This window comes from Talpa occidentalis, unplaced genomic scaffold (genome assembly GCF_014898055.3).
Source record: "Talpa occidentalis isolate TD23 unplaced genomic scaffold, MPIMG_talOcc4v2.1 talOcc4.18, whole genome shotgun sequence".
NCBI classification, from domain to species: Eukaryota; Metazoa; Chordata; class Mammalia; order Eulipotyphla; family Talpidae; genus Talpa; species Talpa occidentalis.
In genome coordinates, this window is record NW_023601851.1 from 17780144 (window position 1) to 17804644 (window position 24501).

At 49.0% G+C, this 24501-nt stretch overlaps 1 protein-coding gene across 3 annotated transcripts in view; it reads right to left on the reverse strand.

The window, feature by feature from the left end:
• Positions 1-24501, reverse strand: part of LOC129146187 (zinc finger protein 39-like) — a 136333-nt gene that overhangs the window by 107409 nt on the left and 4423 nt on the right. Inside the window, exons 2-4 of one of the 3 annotated variants that reach the window (XM_054697734.1) lie at positions 19612-19777; positions 19274-19366; positions 16284-16851 (exon numbers count right to left, since the gene is read on the reverse strand). In XM_054697734.1, the coding sequence (XP_054553709.1) occupies positions 16284-16851; positions 19274-19366; positions 19612-19777 (827 nt within the window). Of the gene's footprint in view, positions 1-14883; positions 16852-19273; positions 19367-19611; positions 19778-24501 lie in introns of those variants that run through there. The other 2 variants (XM_054697733.1, XM_054697735.1) reach the window with 2 other exon arrangements.

Consider the following 24501-nt stretch of genomic DNA (forward strand, 5'->3'; position numbering starts at 1 on the left):
GACCAATTAGCAATTTGCCTGAGCTCACTGAAGATGGTGACTGTGGAACCAAGCTTAGCCGAGGTTTCGCCATTTTGTATATCCTCCACCTTGATATGTTAGTCCTTGTCCAGCCGCGTTCTGGAGATAGTTTCAGCAGTCACAACCCTCACTCCACTTGGTGACGAAAAAGCAGACCACCCCAGCTGCCAATGAGGGCAGTCCTGTCCATAAATGGGACAGCATCTCTAACCGTCCAATCAGTTTGAAACTGTAACTGTGCACGCAAAATGCCTTTGCAGTAGCCAATGAGTAATTGCCAGCTTCTTTCAAAGTTCGCGCCACTCGCGGCCCTATAAGATACCCCTGCTTCTTCTGTTCGGGGCTCTCGACCTCTGCCGTTGCATCGGCACGTATCGAGGGCCCGGTCTCGAGCCCGTAATAAACTCCCTTTTGCATTTACATCAGCTGTCTTTGGATTCTTGGATGCTATGCTCACCGAGTCTGCTGATCTTGGGCACAACAGTGACTAATGCAAGAAAAATTACTTTGGGCTGGTCAACCACGGGTGAAGCTTGGAAAACACGTTGGGCGCCAGCTGTTATAGGGCAATCCCAATATTGAACCGGTGGCCTGGCTGTGGGTTCTCACCCGCGAGCTTAAAAGGGACTAATTAATACTCCACTACAGGCATACACAAAAGGTTAATAAAAGGCTTATTTACAAGGGAAAAGGAAATAAGGAAAATGTACAACTCAGGAAGAAAATAGGGAAATAAAGTCTTTAATGCATCCTACCCGATCCACCAACCTGGAAACCCAAAGGCACTCTCAGAGCTGGCCGGATGCTGCGAGCTGGCGGAGAGCCAAAATGGGGGATCCCCTCCAAAGCCCACAGGTCTGGCTTTATACCAAACCTGGCTGCTTAACCCCACCCTCAGGTCCCAGCCACCTTCCCTTAGGTGGTGATGGGATTTGGAGTTCCCAGTGTCTTTGGCTTTGGCCTGGGGTGGGGGTGGAGTCCACAAAGCCTGTATAGAATTAGCTTTAGGACATCCTTTTCCCCCTAACAACTCCAAGCACATGCTAAATACCACCACCGTCCCATTCACATCTCTGCCTCAGAGTCCACAACCAGCCAGGTGCCAGCTCCCGAAGTAGAGCCCTGAGGCGACCCAGCAGGACAAGAGCCAGAATCACTTCTGTTAGTCAATCTTTATTGGTTACTCTCACCCTTCACCCCGGGGATGCATACCTGGGGGACAGCAGGAAGCCACATGTGAGGCAGTGCCAGAAGGCAGGGAGTGCGGGGCTGGGCCCCAGCACAGAGTGCACCCCAGGGCCATGGAGTCCCTCCCCCCCACAGCAGTGTGGCCTTCACAACCCTGGGAACAGCTGCATGTACTGTCCTTTTCTTTTCTTTTTTTTTTTTTGCTTTAATAATAAAAGAGGAAAGGAAAGGAAAATTGTGTATAATGTGCATGCTATTCTTGCTATCTACATTATGTATAAAATATAGACTCTTTTTACTTTATAACACACATATTTCCCCTTGATAAATAACTTCAAATTATCTAGTATACATGCCTGACCTTGTCTATATATGTTTGGTTTTCTACATACATACATACATACATATATATAAATACATACATATATTTACTCACATCTGTAAAACACAGTAAATACATCCTCAACAATGACAACTGAACAAATGCAATTTTGGTTTAAAAAAATGAAGTATGTCTGTGAAAGCACCAGGCAGCAAACAGAAAGCCATAACTGCTAGAAACTTCTTCCTCCCCTGGGCTAGACACAGAGCAGAATTCTAAATATGTTTGGTTGCCTAAACAACAAAGAGGGGTCTAAGGAGTTGGTCAGGTCCCTGCTTTTGTTTCTTTTCCTGGGATTTGACTAGAGTTACAAGTAAGTCATTACACTCAGAAGGACACCAAGGTGTCCCGGTGATGCTTCAGGGACAGCAGAGACCCGCACAGGAAGGGAAACGCAATGGCAGCAGGCCACCATGGGGCAGAGCCTGGCCTGCCTGACAGCCTAGCTAAGTGCAGAGCCATCACATATAGCACAGTCTTGCTATTACTCTGCTCACTTTGTAAACAGAAAGGGTGCAGCAGATTCAATAGTATTCAGCAGTGCAACACTTTAGTAGCCTAACTGAGAGTCAGATGCTCCCGTGCCCTGTCCAGGACTCCAGCACAGAGAGACTGGGATGTGGGGAAGAGGAAGGTTCTGAGGCCACTGCTTTGCACTGCTCACTGACTGGGGTCACTCAGTATAGTCCTGGCTTCATCTCAAGATCCAGTGAGACCACCGAGCCTATCGCCTGTTGCAGCTGCCCAGGAGGTCTTCACTGTTCTTGTAAGAAGTGCTGGAAGCCACTCAGGAGGGCCACTCCTGAAATTGGGAGCACTCCCTGTCTGTCCACTTTCCTGCCCAGGGTGGAGGACGGCCCAATGGCTGCAAAGTCTGCAGCCACATTGTGAAGTAGCACACCTTTCTTTCTCTGCCTTCCACCCTGGCTTCAAAAGGGAACGGAAACGCAGGGTGAACTCTTGATCTTTTTTGTTTAATGAGCTCCCACTTCTACAGCCTCTGCAGTAGAAAAACGGAGGCAGTGGGTGGGGCAGAGTCCTCAGGCAGTGGAGCCCTAGGTCTGGATCTAGGATTGGGGTGGGGGCAACCTAAGGAGAGCTGGCCTCAGGAAATCCAAAAAGTAAACATCTGAATTGGTGTCTCTGTTCTTACCTACTATAAGACAAATCGGAGAGAACTGTTCACCTTACAATCACAATGGGAAAGTTTAAACAGCTAGTTTTTTTGGTAGAGTCGAGACATAATTGAGTTTCTAAAAAACATTCAGTCAGCTTCAATACAACAAAAACATTCTGTAGCTAAACATTCAGTTAGCTACATTACAGTCCTTAGCAGGTTTGAGTTCTAGCTGCAAGTCATACACCAATCAGCCAGGACCTCAGCCCAGTCACTTCACCTCTAAGCCTCCCTCTTCCTATCAGAGAGTCCCAAATCCTGGTATGAGCGCAGTGTGACTTAGAAATCTGGGTGACTTGTGGTACCACTAAGAAGAAGTACTGTAACCTTGACCATCATGTCACCTCCCTAGGATGTAAAATAAAGGAAGTGAATATGCTGGACAGAATCCAGGGCAAATGGATTCACTTTCTCCCCAGGATATCACTGGCCACGGCTGAAGCGACCCCTTCCCAGCCCAACCCACCAGAATAAAGACAATCACATCAGAAACCTAATTTATGAGCACAGACCACATTCAACAGCTTCTGCAATGAGACAAGAAAGTTAAAAGCGGATAAAGGTATGAATTTAATATACAGCTAAAATCTAAGTCACAAATGAACACTAAAAGCTCCACTCCCAGAGAAAAGCCATTTTCCCATGGGATACACTCAGACCACCGAGAACACATTTGACAGTCATTGGTAATAACTTGCCAAGGACATTTGAAATTCCTAAGCCTGAGGCTTGCTGCATTACCTACACTCAAAATCAACTAGGAAGTCAATTTTTCAAGGAGTTTAGCGATATTTCTGTTTCAGAAGGGAAAGAAAAATCAACTCCTACTTGAAGCTCTCTCACTAACCTTCTGGAGGAATGTGACTGTGGCTTCCTGCTCAACAGTAGGGTGTTGACAGAAGTGCTGAGAGCCCCATGCAGGTTGCAGAGAGCCCGTATCACAGCTGCTCCACAGGGCAGGAGGGCAGCCCCCTACAAGTCCGCAGGGAGTGTTTTCCTGCCCAGGAGAAGTACAGAGGCACAAATCCTTCTACTAGGGAGTCAAACTGGTTTGATGGAGAGGAAAGGCTTTGGAGTCCATTTTGCTTAATAGCTGTGGACTTTTGGCAAGTTGCTCTTCCTTCAAGTCTCAATTTTCTCATGCATAAAATGGGACCAGCAATACCCACTACTGAGTGTGGTTTACAGATGAATGAAATCACAGATCTACAACACTGCACACAGTAGAAAAATCAAGAAATGTTGGCACACAGGGGGTTCCTCAATGGCTCTCTGCAGAGAAAGTGTTTGGGAGGAGCTGTCTTGAGTTGCAGAGGGCCAAGGTTGCCCCTGAAGTGTCCAGATACACCTGACATAGGTAATGAAGGCCAGGCAGACTAAGGAATGTGGCTAGACTCTGCCACACTTCTCCCATCGTGGAGAGACAGACAGTGATTGCAGACTCTCCAGAAGAAAGCTCAGAGAATCCAAACTTTCCAAATAAGCCCAGTGCATTTCCAAACACTGGACACCAGTGGATACCAGAACATTAGACTTACACCCTCTTTCAGGATTTGGAATTTGGGATCCCTGTGAAAGCAACCAGTGGCATCAGCCACATTTTCAGTACTAGAAGCAGACACATGTGGCAGAGAGTAAACCAGGGAACGGCAGAACTAGATGTGAAAACCAGAAAGTGCTGCCTCCATCCCACAGGTTCCTTGCTACATCTTAAAGCCGAAAGGAGCCGGATTATCACCAGGAATTTGTCCCAGGTCAGTCAGTGGATGTACCCAGACACCTAAGGGCACTACTGTCCATCTGGGCTAAAACAAAGCCTTCCGCAGAGTGCCGTCGAGGGCTTAAGATGACCGTTTCCCATTGTGACTCCCAATCAAGGCTTTGCAAGTGGTAAGACTGGGACCAACGGAGCACTAACGTGTATCCCAAGCCCACTCACAGTGAGTTTTGTATTAAAAAGTCAACTATCTGGGGTTTTATTCCTCCCATTTCTTCATCTACCTACTACACGCGTTGCAGCAGACAAAACTGGAATAAACTCACTAAAATATTTTTCATGCTTCTCTAAAAGTCTATTTTCTTTCTATCTACCCCAGCCTCAAATGAGAATTGTTGTTTTAGACATGGAGCTCAGAGGCCTCGTGGGAGAAACCTCCCAAGTATCATGGCTAAGTGGAGAAACCTAAAATGAAAATCTGAGGAACATCCCAACTTACATTATCAACAATTTAGAAAAATGACATGCATAGAGTCACTGGTTTCCCTCCCTATTCAATCACAGCCTCGTAGGCCAGCTAGAAAAAAACTTGTTTCCACTCAGAAGGCAATTTAGGACAACCTGAACCAATACAGTCCCTGGCATGGCCTCTGCTCAAATTACTGGGAGACTTTCATTCTATTAGATGTGGTTTTGAACTGATAGTTACCAAAGCAACTAGCCAATGGGGAGCCAAGAGGGGAGCCAAGAGGGGAGCCACAGGTCATTGTGAACCCGCAGTCTGATTTTGAGGCCTCTCCTGGTGGCGCAGACTGTTGAGCATCACGCTTGAGGCTGTCCGCAGCCTCTGCAGCACCAGTTCGATCCCAGCCGGCCTACGAGGGTCTCACAAGGTGTGGCAGAACCCTCCTGTTGTGCCGGCTGCTCCCCTCAGGAGTGTATTTTGCCAGACTGCCAGTTCTATTCCCCGCTCTGGCTCTGGGGGATCCTCTCACTCTCCCGCACAACTGGCCTGTACCCCGGTTCTTGTATAAATAAATAATCTTTGAAAAATAAATAAAGTGATGATTTGCACCCAGGAAGCCACCTGATCCACTTTCTTCCAAAAAAAGTTTGAATTTACCCTAGTGGAAAAGAAGCGTGAGCACAGAGAGACTTTGCCTCCCGCCCTTCGTGACCTAATCATGTGGAGGGTTTATCTCCTCATTTTTTATTTATACATACCAGAACTGGGGTACAGGCCAGAGGTTGGGGGGTGAGAGGATTCACCAGAGAGAGTGGGGAGCAGCACAGGAGGATCTACTAAAACACTGCTGGGGGGAGCAGTGGGAAGACAGGAGGGGTCTGCGGCACCCTGTGGGCAGCTCCCTGGCCGGGACCGAACTCGCGCAGCAGAGGCTGCGGACAACTTCACAGAGCTGCGTCTAACCCTTGCTCCCCAGGGAGGCCCTGTGGCCTCCTTCCTGAAGGTCCTCTCTGGAGAGTAGAGGCTGGGCGCCCCGGGTTAGATCCTCATCACCTGCCCCCAGGGCACCCGGTGGGGTAGAGAGACCAGCTCCCCTTCCTTCGGGGTCGGCATTCAGACCCGTTTGGGAGCAGGGTGCTCTCCTGCCAGCCAGACTAGGGTGGGGAGGGGGCAACGGCCCTGGACTATGTCACCCCGCGGTCCCCAAACCCTGAGGCATTTCCCTGAGATGAACACATGGGTGGGGAGCAGGACTGGCCCGGTGCACCCACTCACCACAACGTGCTGGGAGACCGGTCCGCGGAGGCGGGTCATGGAGGGTCAAGCTCAGGAATGAGCCCCGACACCCAGGGTCCTCCTGGCCAGGGAATACGCCAGCCAAGCCCCCGGGTTCCCACCCACAGCCCCCACGCCGGGGCCTCGAGGCCCCTCTCCGAGGGCAGCCACACGGGGGTGTTCCCACGCCCCCCACCACTCACCTGCTCCTCCCGCGACCGCAGAGGCCCCAGGCCCAAGGAGACGGGTGGCACCAAAACTGGGGTCCCGCCAGCCTTCACACCGGGGCTCGGGTGGGGCACGCGGGCACGGGCGGGAACACGCAGGTGCGGCTGACAGGTGCACAGGGCTGGAACACCTGGGCTCCTCCCGCGGGGCGCCCGTCGGGGAGTTCCACCTAGAAGGGAGGAGATGGCCTGTATCTGCTCCAAACACGGCCACGGACGTGTCAGGAACCTTTCGAGCGGCGACAGGCTTCTGACCCGAGCTGGGCACCTGCTCGGGATTCCTCAGCCGGGACCGTGGACGCGCCAGACCAGCCCTCCTGGGAGAGACAGGTGGGCCCACTGCGCTGTCGGACGGGGGCGCTGTGCTCCTGGCTCCCCCGCCCCAGCAACACCCCATGCCCTCGCCGCCTGGCGTTTGCGGCATCCCTGCCTCTTGGCCCCTGCTGGGCCCCGCATCCTCCTCAGCCCTCTCCACCGTCCACCTGCAGCTGCCCCACCACAGTCCAGAGACACGGTCCACTCTCCTCTGTCCAACCATCCTCGTGGTTGGCACTTACACATCGTCTCCAGCGATTTGTTACTGCAAGACATGGCTGGTGAGTACTGTCACACTTGAAGATTTCATCGGCATTGGAAAGCATCTCCTCAGGTCATTCCCCCCAAAAAGACCGTATCAAGCAGTCAACATATTCTAAATGCACAGCTCTCTGCAGGAGGATGGGACAATCTCATTTTTACCCCAGGAAGGAGTGAGGGGATGTATAGCACCGCACCATTGCCAACATGTCCCTCCAGGCGTCCAGGGATGGGAGCACCCGGTCCACGAGATCCAAGGACACAATGAAGTTTCGTTATAGACAAGAAATATTTAACTACTTTAGACCCTCAACAATACGCAGCATTGGCTCCGGAGTTTAAATAAGGGAAATACTTAAAACCCCCTGAGATTTCGAGGGTAAACAGAGGACTCAAGGAAGGAAGCGAGCAGAATGGCCAGATGCTCGCCGGCACATGATCTCTGCGCCACAATGAGATCACATCACGGGTCTCCACCGCAGCGGTGCCTGCAGGAGCTGTAGCCACCCGAGCAGGGGCAGGAGAGAGGTCTGCTAGTGAAACCTCCCCACCTCACCCAGAGTGTCCTTCCCCACCCCTCCTTTGGCTGCATCCAGAGGACTCCACACACACCCAGGAGGACAGAATCAACACCTGAGGAGCCGGAGCTCCCAAATGATCACGTAGATGCCCCCAGCCAGACAGGCACCCACATGAGAGAGGGAGGGAGTTTAGAGGCTGAAGCACCCGGTGTTCCAGGTTCCATGTTATAGCACCTGGGGTCCTTTACTGTGAGCGATGCAAATGGTGTCTTGAATAATGACGACATCCTAGGCACAGCATGAAATATCTTTTCCTTTATCGGTGTACCCATCCCGTGCTGTCCTTCTAAGTATCATCTCCCAGGAACCGATCTGCCCAACATGTAAATTTTTCCCAAGCTGAGATGACTGCTCTCCATAGAGAAAACTGCCAATAATTACTGTCATCAGAAACTTCTGGATGTTCTTATGAATCTAAACTCCACTTGGCTCTAAACAACTCCGGTTTCACTGTTAGAATCATTCTCCTTAAACAAGGAGAAATGGAAGCTCCTTGACCTATGACTCTGTCGACTGTCCAGTTTATGTTTCAGAGCCTTCCTGAGGGGCCGACTGACCTGGACACATTCTGTGGTGCTGAGAGGCTTGAGGGGCTCTGCACGCAGGGCCTGGGGGAAGCAAAATGCTGTTGCTTCCGTGGCCGCAGCCTGGGCCACCAGAGGGGCTGGTGTCCTGGTGCCACTGTGCAGGGCTCAGCCGCTCCCCTCCTGCCCATGGGGCTCCAGCAACCATCCCTTCCTCAAGACGCTTGGCCAGATTGTTTTAAATTTATGCTTTTTTAAAGATTTTTTATCCATTTATTTATATAAGCACTGGGTGCAGTCAGAAGCGCAGGAGGGTGAGAGGATTCTCCAGAGCCAGAGTGGGGAGCAGAGCAGGCAGAAGGACCGAAGTACACTGCTGAGGGGAGCAGTGGGCAGCAGGGGAGGTCTGTGTGCCATGTGGGACCCTCCTCCGGTGGCATGGGAGCAGCCAGGGATTGAACCGGCGCTGCAGCGGCTGGGGGCAGCTTCGCAACCCAGCGCTCAACCGCTGTGCCACCAGGGAGGCCCTTTTTATGCTTTTTCTTGATGCAGCAGATGGCAGTCCCTTTCTAGAGTGGATATTCTGGGGGTTTTGCAGTCCCCCCACCTCCTGTAACAACAGGACTTTTTAAATTCCCAATTTCGAGGTCACGTCCCCCAAGAAGAAGGAGGTGAGTGACAGACAGAACAACCCCCACATGCACTCGTCTCTCCACACTGATGACAGCCACCCGCACGACCCCTGGGGACACCCCGTGTCCAGCGGCGCCGAAGGAGCAGCACCCCGGAAAAGTCGAGGGAGGACTGAGAACCCAGAGGAGGCACCACCAGCTCAGAACTCTGCACGCGAGGAGGAGGTGCCTGGGACGGGCTGACGCTCTTGAGGCGCCGAGAACATCGCAGCGCGGGGAGGACACGCGGGTCACGGGGGCGCGAGGGGTGGATGGTCCCGCCGGGGACCCGGGACGGCCCGTCCCCCCGCAGAGCGCCCCGCATCAGCGAGAGCCCCCGAGCGCGAAGGTGCCAGGGCCGCCTCTGCCCGGGGAGGTGCAGGTTACCCCCCACCCCACCCCGCTGCCGCCCGTGGCTTCTTGTCACCCCGTTTCCTCCTCGGGCCCACCGGCCGCTGTTGTAAGAATCCCCCACGAGCACCTTGAGGACGTTCGCACCCTATGGAGAAATCCACCCGCCAAGGGCCGCCTCCTGGCACCACCGGGTCTGGGACGCCTTTGCACCCCGACTCCACCCGGCCCCGGGAACCTCCCCAGTGAATTCGGGACTCAGGCCCCGGGAGGCAGCGGCTCTGGCTTCCCCGACAGAGTCCCTGGAGGGCCATGAGTCGCTAGAGCCAGCACAGGGCTCCCCGCAGAGGGAAAACATTCCCGGGTTACTCAGCAGTGACCGCGGCAAGCACTGGGGGCCTTTTCACAGACTTCACGTGTCCTTCACACTGTTTCCGCAGCTCACCCCGAAAGGCCACCAAGCAGGGTGCCCAGAGTCACGGCTAGACGGCACCCTGAGAGGTGTCCACATCCTCCACCCCAGGTCTCCGCAGGAGGACGGCCCCGATCACTCTCTCCTCAGGAAGGAGAGAGAGTCCACACTTCACCTCACCTTGGCCGACATGTCGTTCACCGCAGCCAAGCCCATAAGAGTCTCATGACACGAGCTGGAAACAACGCCGCCTCTCCCGGCCCGAGACTGCTTGATGTTCATCCCTGCTCATGAGAAGGGATGCTCCTCCTGGCCTGCTCTCGGGATATATTTCCTGTCTCTCGGGATGTTCCACATAATCTTACACACATCCAAGTTTTTACAGATGTGTTTCATGAATCTACCATATTTATTATTAGTATTCTTCAAAATGATATCACAAGTCTGATTAATTTATAACTAAGGATTTGATAAGGTAACAATAGCTCAATTATGTGGCTTTCCAAAATACTCATTTAATGAATATTTAAGATTTATTTATTTATGCAGACAAGAGCTGGGGTACAGGCCGTAGATGCCGGGGTTGAGAGGATTCACCAGAGACAGCAGGGAACAGAGCAGGCCGACTGAAAAAATACACTGCTGAGGGGCGCAGCAGGCCAGTCAGGAAAGGTCTGAGGCACATGTCAGTCAGCTCCCTGGCTGGCTGGGGATCCAACTTGTGCACACTGGCTGGCAGTAGTTTGAGAGCACAGTGTTTAACCCCTGGGCCACCAGGGAGGCCCCTTACCTTTAGTTTGAGGTCAGAAGTGTGACTCCTTCATTTCCCCCCACTTTTAATCAGGGAAGCTTTGGTTATTTGGGGTCTTTTGTGTTTCCATATGTACCTCAGTAATCTTTGTAATCTTTATTCCTCTGAAGAATTCCATCGGGATATTTATTGGGATTGCAGTGAATCTAGAAGGGGCTTTGGGTCGGATGGCCCTTTGGACAATGTTGATTCTTCCACCCCATGAGCTGGGTCTCTCTTTCCATTTCTCTATGCTTTCTATTATTTTTTTTCCACAATGTTTGATAGTTTTCCTTGTAAAATCTTTCACCTCCTCTGCTAAGTTTATTCCCAGTTAATTTTTTGCATGTGCAATTGTAGGTGGCATGGCTTTGTTAATTTCCTCTTCCAGTTCATTATTTGTACTTTGGAAGGCATATGTTTTTCAATGCAGAGTTTGGTGGCATTACATACACTCACTCTGTCATGTAACTCTCATTTCTGAAACCAGGGTGTCCCCGAAGGATTACATACAACCCCAAAATAGACCTGCATTCCTTCTGCTCATTGCTTAACTGTTAACAAAGTCAAACTATTCTTTGTCTTCTAGCCTGGCTACATTACCAAGATGAACATGTTCTTCCCGAGCAGTTCTGCTTCTCTAGAGAAAGAGAACCTCACAGCCCAAGACCAGCCATCCACCTTGTTATCTTATGGGTACACTCCCTTTCATCCAGGGGATGAACTTAGGGGTGGGGGAGACCAAGGGAGATGGCACAGACCTGCAAGTAGCACACACCTCTTGTCCCCATATCCAAAGGATAAGCGCCCCACACAAGAATGGACCCATAGCCTCCCTGCTCCGTAAGTCTCAGACCGCGAAGCTGTCCACAGCCACCACAGCAAGAGCTCCATCCCCAGACAGGGAGCTGACCCACAGGGCACAGCACCTCTCCTGTCTCTCCGCGGCTCCCCTCAGCAGTGGATTTCAATGGATCTGCCTGTTCTGCTCCCCACTCTCTGGGGAGTGCTCCTCCGCCCCGGTCCACTCCCTGTCCCTGGAGATCAGGGTTCCTGTACTGTCCTCACCGCAGGAGCGTGGACAGTGTCTCTGGATTATGCTGATCCTGCACATCCTGACCCCGGGATGTGGCTGAGCTGGGCAAGGTCCCACGGAGCACGGTGGAGGCCTCTCCTGGGCATCTGCCGACAGCATCACCACCCACCTGGGCCGCCCACCCATCCGCAGAGGCCTCACCCGCCACACCCCTGGCCGCCCCAACACACTTGCAGGGGGAAATGACACGAGCCCCTGAACCCCTCACCTTCAGAGCAGAGAGTGACCCTTGCTGCAACAGCCCACATGGGTCACGTCACAGCAACAGACACTTCCAGGGAACGTGGCACTAGCAGAGGAGCGTTGTCTTAGCAAACCCTGCAGGCCTCTTTGGACCAGGTCTGAGGTGAAGTCTGAGGGGCCCGATGCCATCTTTAATGAGTGCTTGAGGACACCTAGGAGCCTGCAGCATCGTGGAAAGCAGCCTGCGGCCTGGGGGTGAAAACCTCAGCATCCTCCCATGGTGCATTGAGGAATATGGCCCATGGCCCCAACACTCCAGGTGGAGTTTGAAGGGACCAATGTACCTTCCCCTGAATCAGGGAAGATACTGTTAGGGGACAGACACCCCGTCAGTCACCGACTTGGAAACACAGGACAGGGGCTCTAGCTGTAGAGATGTTCTTGATGAAAGAAGCTGCATAGAGGGTGCAGGCAGGGAGGAGCAGGTGCCCAAGTCCCAAATCCATGATCAGGGAAACAATCCCCGATGGACGGGTCCCGAGCCCAGCCCTGCAGAGAGGACGCCACGGAGCCGACACAGGGCACAACTGCAAACCCACAGACCGAGGCTAGGTGTGGACATGCAGGCGAGTAACGGGGGCAAACTCAGCGGGCCTCGGAGCCTCGGGAGAGCCCTCAGGCCAAGCCCCTCAGCAAGAGACACGCCACAGAGACCCCCACGACCAGCCCCTGCTCCCTGCCCGCCACAGCCATGGGAGCCCCTGCTTCTTGGCCCCAGCGGCCACCCCTTGGGACCGTTCTGCTCAGGGAGCTTTCTTGTCTTTACTCCTGTGAGTAAATGTCTGGCTCTTCTGGAACTCTGGGCTCCACTCGGAACTACTTTCACACAAAAGAGAAGAAACAAAGAAGAGCACATCCGAGGCCTCAGACTCCGGGCCTGCTGCACAAACTCTCAGCTCGGCATCACCACGGCGCCAAAGAAACACACCAGAAGGTGCTCAGGGCCGCTGGGGGAAGGGGGTAGCAAGAGTGACATCAAGGAATTCCTCGGCCACCACCTTCCACGCCGACCACTCACCCCAAGGTATGAACTGACTCAGACAAAGACCACATTCAGGGCACAGCCAGTAACGGCGGAAGGGGTTATGTTCAGAACAAAGAGAGAAGGAAAAAGAACTGGATTACATTGATCACCTCCAGGAGGAATACAGGGAAATGAAGAAAATGTCAGGGGGAAAAAGACAAAACTAGCAGACAGATGACAGCTGAGATGCCAGCAGGGGATGGGGCAGAAGAGGGCCCAAGATGGGAGGGAGGAGTACCAGGGCCTGGGGTGACGGGTCACAAGGACAGTGGGGACAGGACATTTGCAAGAATTATACAGAAGGGGAGCAATCCAATATTGCCCAAAGATGAACATCAATATAATAACAAAAAATTAAAAGGCAAGAATCCTTTCCTTTAAAAATAATATAGGGGCCTCTGTTGGTGCAGGGGTGAAAGTCTCAGCACTATGAAGCTGTTCTCAGTACTGCAGACAAAAATTCGATCCCTGGCAAGGGAGGTGACCCACATGGCACAGTAGACCTCTCCTGTCTCCCCACTGACCCCTCAGCAGTGGATTTCAGTAGATCCGCCTGTTGTGCTCCCCGCTCTCTCTGTGGAGAATCCTCTCACCCCCTCATACCTCTGGCTAGCACCCCAGTTCTTATATGCAGAAGTATTCTTCCAAAAAAATTCCCTCATTTTGTAGAACTGGGGTGTAGGCCAGAGGTTTGGGGGTGAGAAGATTCACCAGATACTGAGTGTGGCGACAAACAGGCAGAACCACTGAAATACCTGGCTAATTGGAGCAGCAGGTGACACAGGAGAGGCCTGCTGTGGCCTCTAGCATATGTGGGGCGGTTCCCTAGCTGGGGCTGAAACCCTGGCCAGAGCAGGCAATAGCGCTGAGACTTAACCCTGAGGCCACCAGGGAGGCCCCGAGAAACCTTCATCATGAAAGGTAGGTAAAGACATCTGCAGACCTCAACTTACAGCCGATAGCACACAGTTCAACGTTTCCTTCTAGAGAAGGACATTTTTTTGGTGAGCAATCCCAGCATCGGGGGGCACCACAGAGACTTAGAATACTGGACAGAATGTGACGACTAAGTTAGAAAACCCAGAGAGATCACTTACCCATGCAACATGCAAAGTGCCATGTAGACAGACAGCTACCATGGACATGAATAGCATCGCCCAGGAACTTAAGAGGATACTAGAAGCAACAGCAACAGGAACAGAGACATCATCACTGCATGAACTTGGGAGAAGAGTGAACCGGGTAACTCCACACAATTAGGAGTGAAACTGTATGTCAGTTCCCATTGCTCTCAACTGAATGATGTGGTTTGAGCTCCTACGTTTGAATATTTTTTTAAATATTTTATTTATTCAAGCATACCAGAATCTGGGTACAGGCCAGATGTGTGGGAGGGTGAGAGGATGCACCAGAGACAGAGCGGGGAACAGAACAGGCAGGCAGACTGAAATTCACTGCTGAAATACACGCAGCGGGCCAGAAGGGAGAGGTCTGCCGCACCATGGGGTTGCTCCTGGCCGGCCAGGGAATCAAACTCCTACCGCAAAGGCCACGGACAGCTTCACAGCGCTGCGCTCAACCACCTGCACCACCAGGGGAGGCCTGCCTGTCCACTCTTGACATTCACAGCATTTCCATCCAGTGTGGATTTTGTCATGCCAAGTGAAAGCTGACTTCCTGAAGTTTTCCCACATTCTTCACAATCATAGGGATTTTGTCCAGTGACATCTCTGATGTCCAGTGAGAGCGTGCTTACTGGAAAAAAATTTCCCACACTCTTGACACTCATAAGGCTTCTCTCTAGTGTGACTTCTCTGATGTATACTGAGGGATGTTTTCTGGCAGAAAGTCTTCCCACACTCATGACACTCATAGGGTTTCTCTCCAGTGTGACTTTTCTGATGTCTAATGAGGTTTGACTTACTGGAAAAAGCTTTCCCACACCCTTCACATTCATAGGGTTTCTCTCCACTGTGAATTCTCTGATGTCTAATGAGGTGTGCCTTACTAGAAAAAGCTTTCCCACACCCTTCACAATCATAGGGTTTCTCTCCTGTGTGAATTCTCTGATGCTCCTTGAGGGAAGACTTACTGGAAAAAGCTTTCCCACACCCTTCACATTCATAGGGTTTCTCTCCAGTGTGAATTCTCTGATGTCTAATGAAGTGTGCCTTACTAGAAAAAGCTTTCCCACACCCTTCACAATCATAGGGTTTCTCTCCAGTGTGAATTCTCTGATGCTCCTTGAGGGAAGACTTACTGGAAAAAGCTTTCCCACACCCTTCACAATCATAGGGTTTCTCTCCAGTGTGACTTCTCTGGTGGTAACTTAGGGATGATTTCTAGGGGAAAGTCTTCCCACAATCTTGACATTCATAAGGCTTCTCTCCAGTGTGAATTCTCTGATGCTCCCTGAGGTAAGACTTACTGGAAAAAGCTTTCCCACACCCTTCACATTCATAGGGTTTCTCTCCAGTGTGACTTCTATGATGTTGACTGAGGAATGACTTTCTAGACAAAGCTTTCCCACACTCTTCACAATCATTGGGTTTCTCTCCAGTGTGAGTCCTCTTATGTAGAACAAGAACTAACTTACAGGAAAACACTTTCCTACATGCTTGGCATTCATAGTGTTTCTCTCTAGTGTGACTTCTCTGATGGTGAATGAGGGATGGTCTCCAGTGGAAAGTCTTCCTACACTCTTGACATTCATAAGGCTTCCCTCCAGTGTGACTTCTCTGATGGTTACTGAGGGATGATCTGCAGGAGAAAATCGTCCTACACTCTTCACATTCATAAGGCTTCTCTCCAGTGTGAATTCTCTGATGCTCATTGAGGTAAGACTTACTGGAAAAAGCTTTCCCACACCCTTCACATTTATAGGGTTTCTCGCCTGTGTGACGTCTCTGATGGTGAGGGAGGGATGATTTCCAGGGGAACGTCTTCGTATGCTCTTGACATTCATAGGGATTCTCTCCAGTGTGAATTCTCTGATGCTCAGTAAGGTGAGACTTCCTGGAAAAAGTTTTCCCACACCCTTTACATTCATAGCATTTCTCTCCAGTGTGAGTCCTCTCATGTAGAACAAGAACTGACTTACAGGAGAACACTTTCCTGCACGCCTGACATTCATAGGATTTCTCCCTTGTATGAGTTCTCTGATGGACACTAAAAGTAGTTTTCCACCTGAAAGTTTTCTTACATATCTGACACGGGTAGCACTTCACTCCCTTTTGAGACTGTGGATGTAAAGTGAGGGCAGTCTTCCATGAGTAAGTTTTCACATAATCGTTAGAGCCAAACAACTTCACTGCAGTGAGATTTCTCTGGTATCCCCTCTGGAAGGAAATCTCAGAGGTGCCCCCCACACTCATCAGGTTGATCGTCTGCTTGTGTTTTCTGATGTTCAGTCAGAACAGAGGTTTTAGAGGCCGCTTCACCATATCTCTTATATCCAAAATTATTCTGTCCCAACTGGGTACTCTCACGTGGATAGGTGTGAAATGTGTTGCTGAGTCTGGCCCCACTTTCATAAAATTCCTGCTGCTCATGTTCAACATACCTAGGAGGATTCAAATGCACTGGAGTCATCTCCGCAGCTCTCCCCTTTTCATTACAACTGCAGCGAGTCTGTTCTCCTTGGGTTCTGTCTTGGACAACGAAAGGTACCTCATCACGGGTGTCCCTGCACTCATTGCATTTACGGGCAGCCCCTTCTGGAAGGGCTCCTCTAGGTGTAAATATTGTTTCTTCACTCACAACTTTTCCTTGTTCACGAAATTCAAAAGGCTCTTGAAAGTTCTGAATCACCTGGTGACTAAGGTGCTCAGGATACTTGATGGGTTCCCTCATTCTACTAAAGACCTCCTCGTTCTCTCCAGCATGCTCTTCATGAGGCTCACCAGGGATCATCATGGTCCTATGTATAGTAAAGTACTCAGGCATCATCGCTGAATTTTTTTCATTTTTGATACTATGGTTCAAACAATGAATTGAGTCCAAATTGCTTTTTTCCATTAAGTCAGCTCTCTCGTCGGATGGTATTTTGCTGCTGGCGGTAGGGACATGCCACACATGTCTGCCCTGATTTGCAGGGCTGTCCTGAGTCAGGTGATCCACAGTATGGACATCTAAAATGAGATAAAAATGACCATGTCTCTAAAAAGGAAGCATTTTGTGTGAATACTACTAAGTGGCACAAAAGCTCCTGTATTTCAACACAATTTACAGGTATTGATTTTCTGATTCATGCTTTTTGCCCATAGCAAATTATGGGGAGAATAGATTTTTGGTATTTTTTTATTTTAGCATAGAAGATCTGGGGTGTAGTCCAGAAGTGCAGGAGTGGGGGTGCTGTAGGGGAGCATGGAGACAGTGTTTTGAACAGAACAGGCAGACTGACTGAAATACACTGTTGAGGGGAGCAGCAGGTGAGACAGGAGAGGTCTGCTGTGCCAAAGTGGGTGAGCTCCTTCACAGTGGATCAAACTCAGGCCATAATAGTGAGAGCTAAGAGACTTAATCCCTAGGTCTCCAGGGAGGCCCCAATTAACAGATTTTCTAATGCCAAACCAGGATAACAAAGCAGTAAAACTAATTTCATAATGGCTTTATAAATCATAAAAATTTGGTGAAAATAGTCCTTTAACTAGAGTTGTTGATTTCAACCAGAAGCATTTCACCCAACATAGATCCTACACACCTTCTTTCTTAGACTGACCCTGTGCAGCTCTTGAGGGTACTTTCTGAATAACCAAGCCCTGCAGAGGCCATGGCTTTCCCAGAAACCTGTGGACCGAGTGACACAGTCATTGCCCAGGCACTTTAAGCAAGAAGCCTGCTGAGACACAAGGACTCTGCTTCTCCATTTCCTTAGTTTTTCTTTTGACCCCGGCCCTGGCCACGGTCACCTGCAGAGGTTCTCAGAGGCATGCACATCCCTCCACAACAGATACCTGTCAGTTCTTATTTAGATATCATATCACATAAGGCTCAGAATCCTAATACATGCAGCAAACTCCGCCTCATCATTGTGTCCCACGTTCCTGCTGAGCAATAGGAAAAAGGTTCTGCATCCAGCCTGTGGCTATCAGTGTTAAAGTATTTTCCCACATCCTTCTGAGAGCAACACCCTGGTGTTCTCAACGCACTCCCTGGAACCTGTGTTTCTGCTTAGTTCATAGCAGCTCCAGTTTTTATGTCATGTGTGACTCTCAGCTAAATCACACTGTCATTGATTCCTTTACTTTCCTCCCAACGATTCCCAAGAGAATGTGGAATTGCACAGGTCGCACTATTCCCCAAGGTATGAGCCCCCAACTTGAAACTCTTGGTGCCATGGCTTTAGAAACCATCACCTCAGGTTCCCCCTCTCATGTCACAGAACATCCCTTCACACACTAAACAATTTCTGGTTCCTCCTTAACCTCACAATTACTATGTGGGTGGTCACAAGGCTTGCCCCAGGAACACTACTCATGTTCTAAATAAATCTCCAGTCAACGCCGCTCTATTCCTTTTGAGTTAGTCACCTGCAAAGTGACATCTCCAATAGCAATACACAGCCTCTAGCCCAGACTGCAGAGGGAACTATAGATATGACATGTCAGTGCAAGCCATTCACCTCACCTGAGCTCTGAAAGAAAAGAATTAATCTCTATAATGATGTGTATGGAGCACACACACAAAAACAACATCCTCCACTTTGTTTCACTCATGCTGGTCAAACATCCTCTGTGGCTTTACCTCTCTATTAATAAATGTATTTATTATATATTCTTTCCTCACAGAGTGTATAACTTCAGAAAGTAAAGATCATTTATGTGAGTACTGTTGCTCTCCCCTCTCATAGAAAATTTACCACTGGCTAAACTTCCCATGAACACACAGAATAAAAAAATTCCTGAACAGGTACCTAAAGAAAACAGTCTATGAGAATACACTAAGAGAGGGGCCTCCCCGGTGGCGCAGCGGTGGAGTGCTGGGTTGCAAAGCTGCCCGCGGCCTCTGCGGCGCCGGTTCTATCCCTGGCTGCTCCCCGGCCACCGGAGGAGGGTCCCGCATGGCGCGCAGACCTCTCCTGCCACCCGCTGCTCCCCTCAGCAGTGTATTTTGGTCCCTCTGCCTGCTCTGCAACCTGCTCTGGCTCTGGTGAATTCTCTCACCCTCCCGCGCTTCTGACTGTACCCAATGCATGTGCAAACAAACAAACAAACAAATAAATAAATAAATAAGTAAAAATACATGCCTCTTTAAAAATAAAAAAAAGAAAAGAATACACTAAGAGAGAGAACAGAGAAATGTGATTACTGCAGAATAATCCCCACAGTATCAGGGACTACATACTGGTTTAAGAACATAGACAACCATTATTAAAAGAGCAGGACGAAATTCACCAGAGAGAATATTTGGGAACTGAATAAAGAATCAGTTTGATATTTGCAGACACACTGTCCAAGGTTGGACATTGGAAAAGAACCTCAGTGTGGCCAATATCACTGGCCACACTCCCAGCCTCCTCTCAGCCTCCCGACCTGGCAAGCACTGACTGACCTGAGAGGTCCTGGTTTGGGGGATCGTCCACAGACCACGACTGTAATCCCTGCTCCGACCTGATGCTCTCCTCAGGATCGGTAACACAGTGCCCTGTGATGAGAAACAGCGTTGGTCTTTGATAAAGTTCAACTTCAGTCTTTGAAAACTAACAAATGCAGTGTGAAGAGCTGTGCAAAAGAGGCCAATCTGAATCTTTCCAAACGAAAACCAAAACAACCACAATGTACACTGCCTGCCATGTTCAACCTCACCAACACTCAGTTTCATAAGCAAGCGCACACTTATCAGTGCAGAAGACAGCATTGCACTAGAGTGTTACACTGGAGCTTCCTCACCTAGGGACACCAGGTGACTGCAGGTCTCCATCATCACATTCCAGTACAGGGTCCTCTGAGCTTCACTTAGGTACTGCCACTCCTGCCACGTGAAGTTCACAGCCTCGTCTTCAAATGACACTGTCCCCTCTGAGGGAACATTTCTCCTCATCTCAGGGCCGGCAGCCTGGGTCAGACAGAGCAAGTGCAAACACATCTTATTTTGTGGTTCTTTGGTCCTGTATAGGATGTATAGAATTCACAGTTGAAAGAGCCTCGCCTCTACATTCACCCGTTCGGTCCTAAAATTAGAACTATAGCTTATTGTATAAATAAGACATAGACATAGCATGTCTATGATTGTAAGAATAAAAGGATGAATAAAATTTGCTCCTTGAGGAGCTGAGAGCCTGGCTGGCAGGTGTAACAGACATACACCCGGAATCATGTGCTAAAGGAGCTTCATAACAAATGAAAAGCACGTGAAACTTTGTGCCAATATTTTACTCCTGTGACCTCAAAGCTTGGTATCTCCAACTCACAGTAAACAAAAACTGAACCCGAAACCAGAATGTTCAAGCAATGAGGGGGGAAAAGGCACAGGTAAGAGATGTTCAACTACAAGCAAGTATAAACCAGACACACACTATGGGCGAGTGGAGGGGTGGAGGGATTAGGGTCAAAATAGGGGGGGTGGGATGTATGGGGACTATAACCAAGATGAAAATTCATACATTGTTCAAAAATGAAAAATGATGTAAAATATATATAAAATATTTTTTTAAGAAAAGATTTCAGCTGACAGAGTCAGAAGAAGACAGAACAGGTCATCACTTCTAAAATGGAAGGACAAAGGGGAGGAGAACTCGGTAATAACTTGGTGGCTGAGGTACGAGGAATGTTTTCCTAATATGCTGTCTGCATTACGGGCTGGTAGTTACACTGTAACACTCTAGTGTCTACTCGTATTCCACACAAAACTGGACATGTGTCTGATAAATCAGGAACTCTAAACTGAGAACAGAAATTTGGGAATCAGGGCCTCCCTGGTGGCACAAGAGATTAAGTCTCAGCACTGTGAAGTTATCAGGAGCCACTGCAACATGAATTCGATCCCCAACCAGGGAGCTATTTACAAGAGGCAGCAGATCTCTCCTGTCTCCCCGCTGCTCCCCTCAGCAGTGTATTTCAGTCTGCCTGTTCTTCTCCCCACTCTGTCTCCTGTGAATCCTCTCACCCCCTGCACCTGTGGCCTACACTTGAGCATTTATATGCATACATAAAATAAATATTAAAGAAAAAAAAAAGAATTTGTAATCTCCAGGGTATTATTGATAGTTTTCATCACCGTAGGGGAGAACACGGTGACCAGAACAAAAGGTATCAAAAGAAGAGGAAAAACAACTAGAAGAGACAAATATTTCTTTTGGAGAAAGAAAAAAAAATAGATCAAGCAATGAAAGAGTTTTGAAAAATAAGACACTAAGTATAAGAAAACAAACATCTTAAGAAATTTGTAAATTTATTCCATCATTTCATTTCCTGTGTAGTAAATCCTATACCTCCACATACATATTGAATAGTAACCCATTAAAATAAATTTCTATTTGTAATAGATAAAAAAGGATTCAGAGGATTTTTCCTCAACACAAAACAAGTCCTTGACACAGCCACAGGCAACATCAACATTCACAGTGAGAGGAGGACTAACAAAGATGCTCAGTGTCCCCTATTCACAATGGGTTCGAGTGACGCTACGTAACAACAAAAAAGACAACATACACAAAAATGGTCATAACTAGTGATAATTCATTCTTGGAAAACTAATGAAAGCCACAGTAAAGCGACTCTGGAAAGGAAAACCCAGTGAGCAGACTATGAGTATAACACACACCCGTGTTCACACACACAGGAGATCCTGTATGCTGCCAGTGAAATGACAAAACAGTAAGCAATGCATGTAGCGGAACCAAGGGCAGAGACTCCTGGAATAAAGAAACCTGGAGGGTTAAACAATGAATTAAACAAATGCAAAGACACAACAGCATCCAGGACACTACGAGCCTGCTGCACTGACAGCAACTCTCGCAAGGTAACTCGGCACATCCCAGTTCTACGAAAACAAAAATGCATTTATTTACAGGCTCATTGATTAAAACACTAATACAAGAAATGAAACAACAGCAGAGAGAGGTGGATGGCTCATTTCTATGCACAGAAACATACGGGACCTCCCAGCAGGAGTGGGTTCAGGATGGCATAAAAGCACCATATGATGAAATGAGACAATACACTTCCCTTGCGCTTTCAACCCTGTTCAAAATGGAAATGTGCAGCAATGAGTAAAGGACTGGAATACACAGTTCTGCAAATCACATACCCAAGCAGTACCTAACACATGAACGTGCTCAATATGATCAGTCACGAAGGAAAAATGAATGAGAAGTACAAGAGATGAGATTTTACATCCGCTGGGATCACAATGATTTAAAAAGAAAGAAAAGAACAAGTACTGGCAAAAATTGGGACCTGGCTCCCTTGCGCACTGTTGGGGCAAACATAAATGATGCAGCCAGGAGGGAAGACAGGAAGGTGATTCTTGGGAAAAGGGAACTCAGAATGACAGGAAGACCCACCCCACCCCGGGGTGTTCACCAATAGCAGGGACAGCAAGGACGGGCAGAGATGTTTGCTCACCTACAGTCATTACACCACCAGTCATTACAGCCCAAAGCAAAATCAACCCAAGCCCCAGGTGATGGATTAATGGATAAATAAGACTGGTAGATACACATAAGAGAATATTAATGAGCCTCACAATGGAACTAAACAATGACACACTACAATATGAATCACTCCTGTACGATACCTATGAAATGACAAAACAGTTAATGCAATAAAATAAGAGATTCACCAAGAAAACAAGATAAGACTCCGTTCATACAGGTCTGAGTTGTCAAACTCTTGAAAACACAAAGTAAGCAGTGGACACAGGGGCTGAGGGACAGAGCATTTGGGAGCGAGAATTTAATGAGTACAGTATTTTATTACTGGGAAATGAAAAAAATCTGGAAGGTGGTGATGGCTGTATAACACTCTCAGATACTAAAAGCCAAAGAACACCACATGCAATAACAACAAAAGGAGACTTTTTATTTTACATTTAAATAAAGGGTCAGGGACTTTCCTGGTGGCTCAAAGGTAAAGACACTACCTACGGAGCTGTCCCGCAGCCACAGCAGCACGAGTTCAATCCCCAGCCAGAGAGCTAACCACATGGCATGGCAGAACTCTCCTGACTCACCCACTGCTCCCCTCAGCAGTGTATTTCAATGATTTGCCTGTTCTGCTCCCCACTCTGTCTCTGGTGAATCCTCCCCACTCCCACACCTCTGGCCCATACCCCAGTTTTTGTATGCATAAATAAGTTCATCTTTTAAGAAATGAATGAATGAATGAATGAATGAATGAATGGAGGGCGTTTACTAGGAAAAGGAGAAAAAGAAGCAACAGTCATGCTGGGCAGAAGAGCAGCCACTGCTGCTCCCCACAATGCAAAGTTTTATAAAATGAAACACTTGCATGGTCACAGGTGACAGAAGATCTGGTAAAATTAGGTTGCAAAATATATTCATTCTACCAATATTCAATAAACATCTATCAAAATTAAAAGAATCTACCATTAACCGTAACTTCAGCAAGAATCATACGTATGACAAATGCAAACACACCTACTATACTCTAGACTCGATAACAGAAACCTGAAGCTCTTTATTAAAAACTACATTGGGGCCTCCCCGGTGGCTCAGCGGTTGAGCGCTGGGTTGCGAAGCTGCCCGCGGCCTCTGTCGCGCCGGTTTGATCCCCGGCTGCTCCCCGGCCACAGGAGGAGGGTCCCACATGGCGCGCAGACCTCTCCTGCAGCCCGCTGCTCCCCTCAGCAGTGTACTTCGTCAGTCTGCCTGTTCTGCTCCCCGCTCTGGCTCTGGTGAATTCTCTCACCCTCCCGCGCTTCTGACTGTACCCAGTGCATGTATAAACAAAAAAACAAACAAACAAATAAATAAATAAATCATGCCTCTATAAAAACTACATTGAGCATCACTGACATAAACTCCCAACAACCAAAGGTCAAATGATGAACATCTGCGCTACCTGGTTTTACTCAGCGAGTGTATGTGTCATGACCCTTGTTCCAACGTGTCTCTCTGACCCCTGAGTACTTTCTCCCCCTGAACTCTGAGGTGACACCACACACTGGCCAGTTGGAGGCAGAAAAGGGAGCAACCTCATCACTGAGAAAACACATCCATCAGGTTTGGCCAAGAATGAGATCTGTAATGTGAAAGAAAGTGAACACACACACACACACACACACACGCACGCACACACACACGCACGGCAGTGCTGTTGTTAGCAACCATTAAGATATCAGGTAATATTGAAGAGTAACTTGCATTGGCTGAGACTAAACTCTGGAACAGAGAAATCCCTTTCTGGTGGCGGGAGACCTGGGCTGAGAAGGATCTAATTCCACACAGAAGGGCACAACACAGGACAAGGTTTGCATGTTGCATGCGCGGCAGGTACCATCGGGACGGCTACAGGCGCAGTCAGGTGGGAGCCAAGCCTGTGGTACTAGGCCTGGGCAGGAGGCCCATACTCAAGTGTAACTGGCAGAAATGGCAAAACACAGTTGAATGACTCACTCAGAAGTGCAGACTGAAGACGGGAGACCAGATCGGAACACAGGGACTAGCTACATTCAGGAGCACAAGATACTCAAGCATTCAGGGACACAGAAAATAAATCATCAGAGAGACCATGACAGAAGCAAATACAAAGAAATTTGCATCTTCCAAAACAATAAAGATGGAGGAAAACTCACCAACACATACGACGAGGTCAACA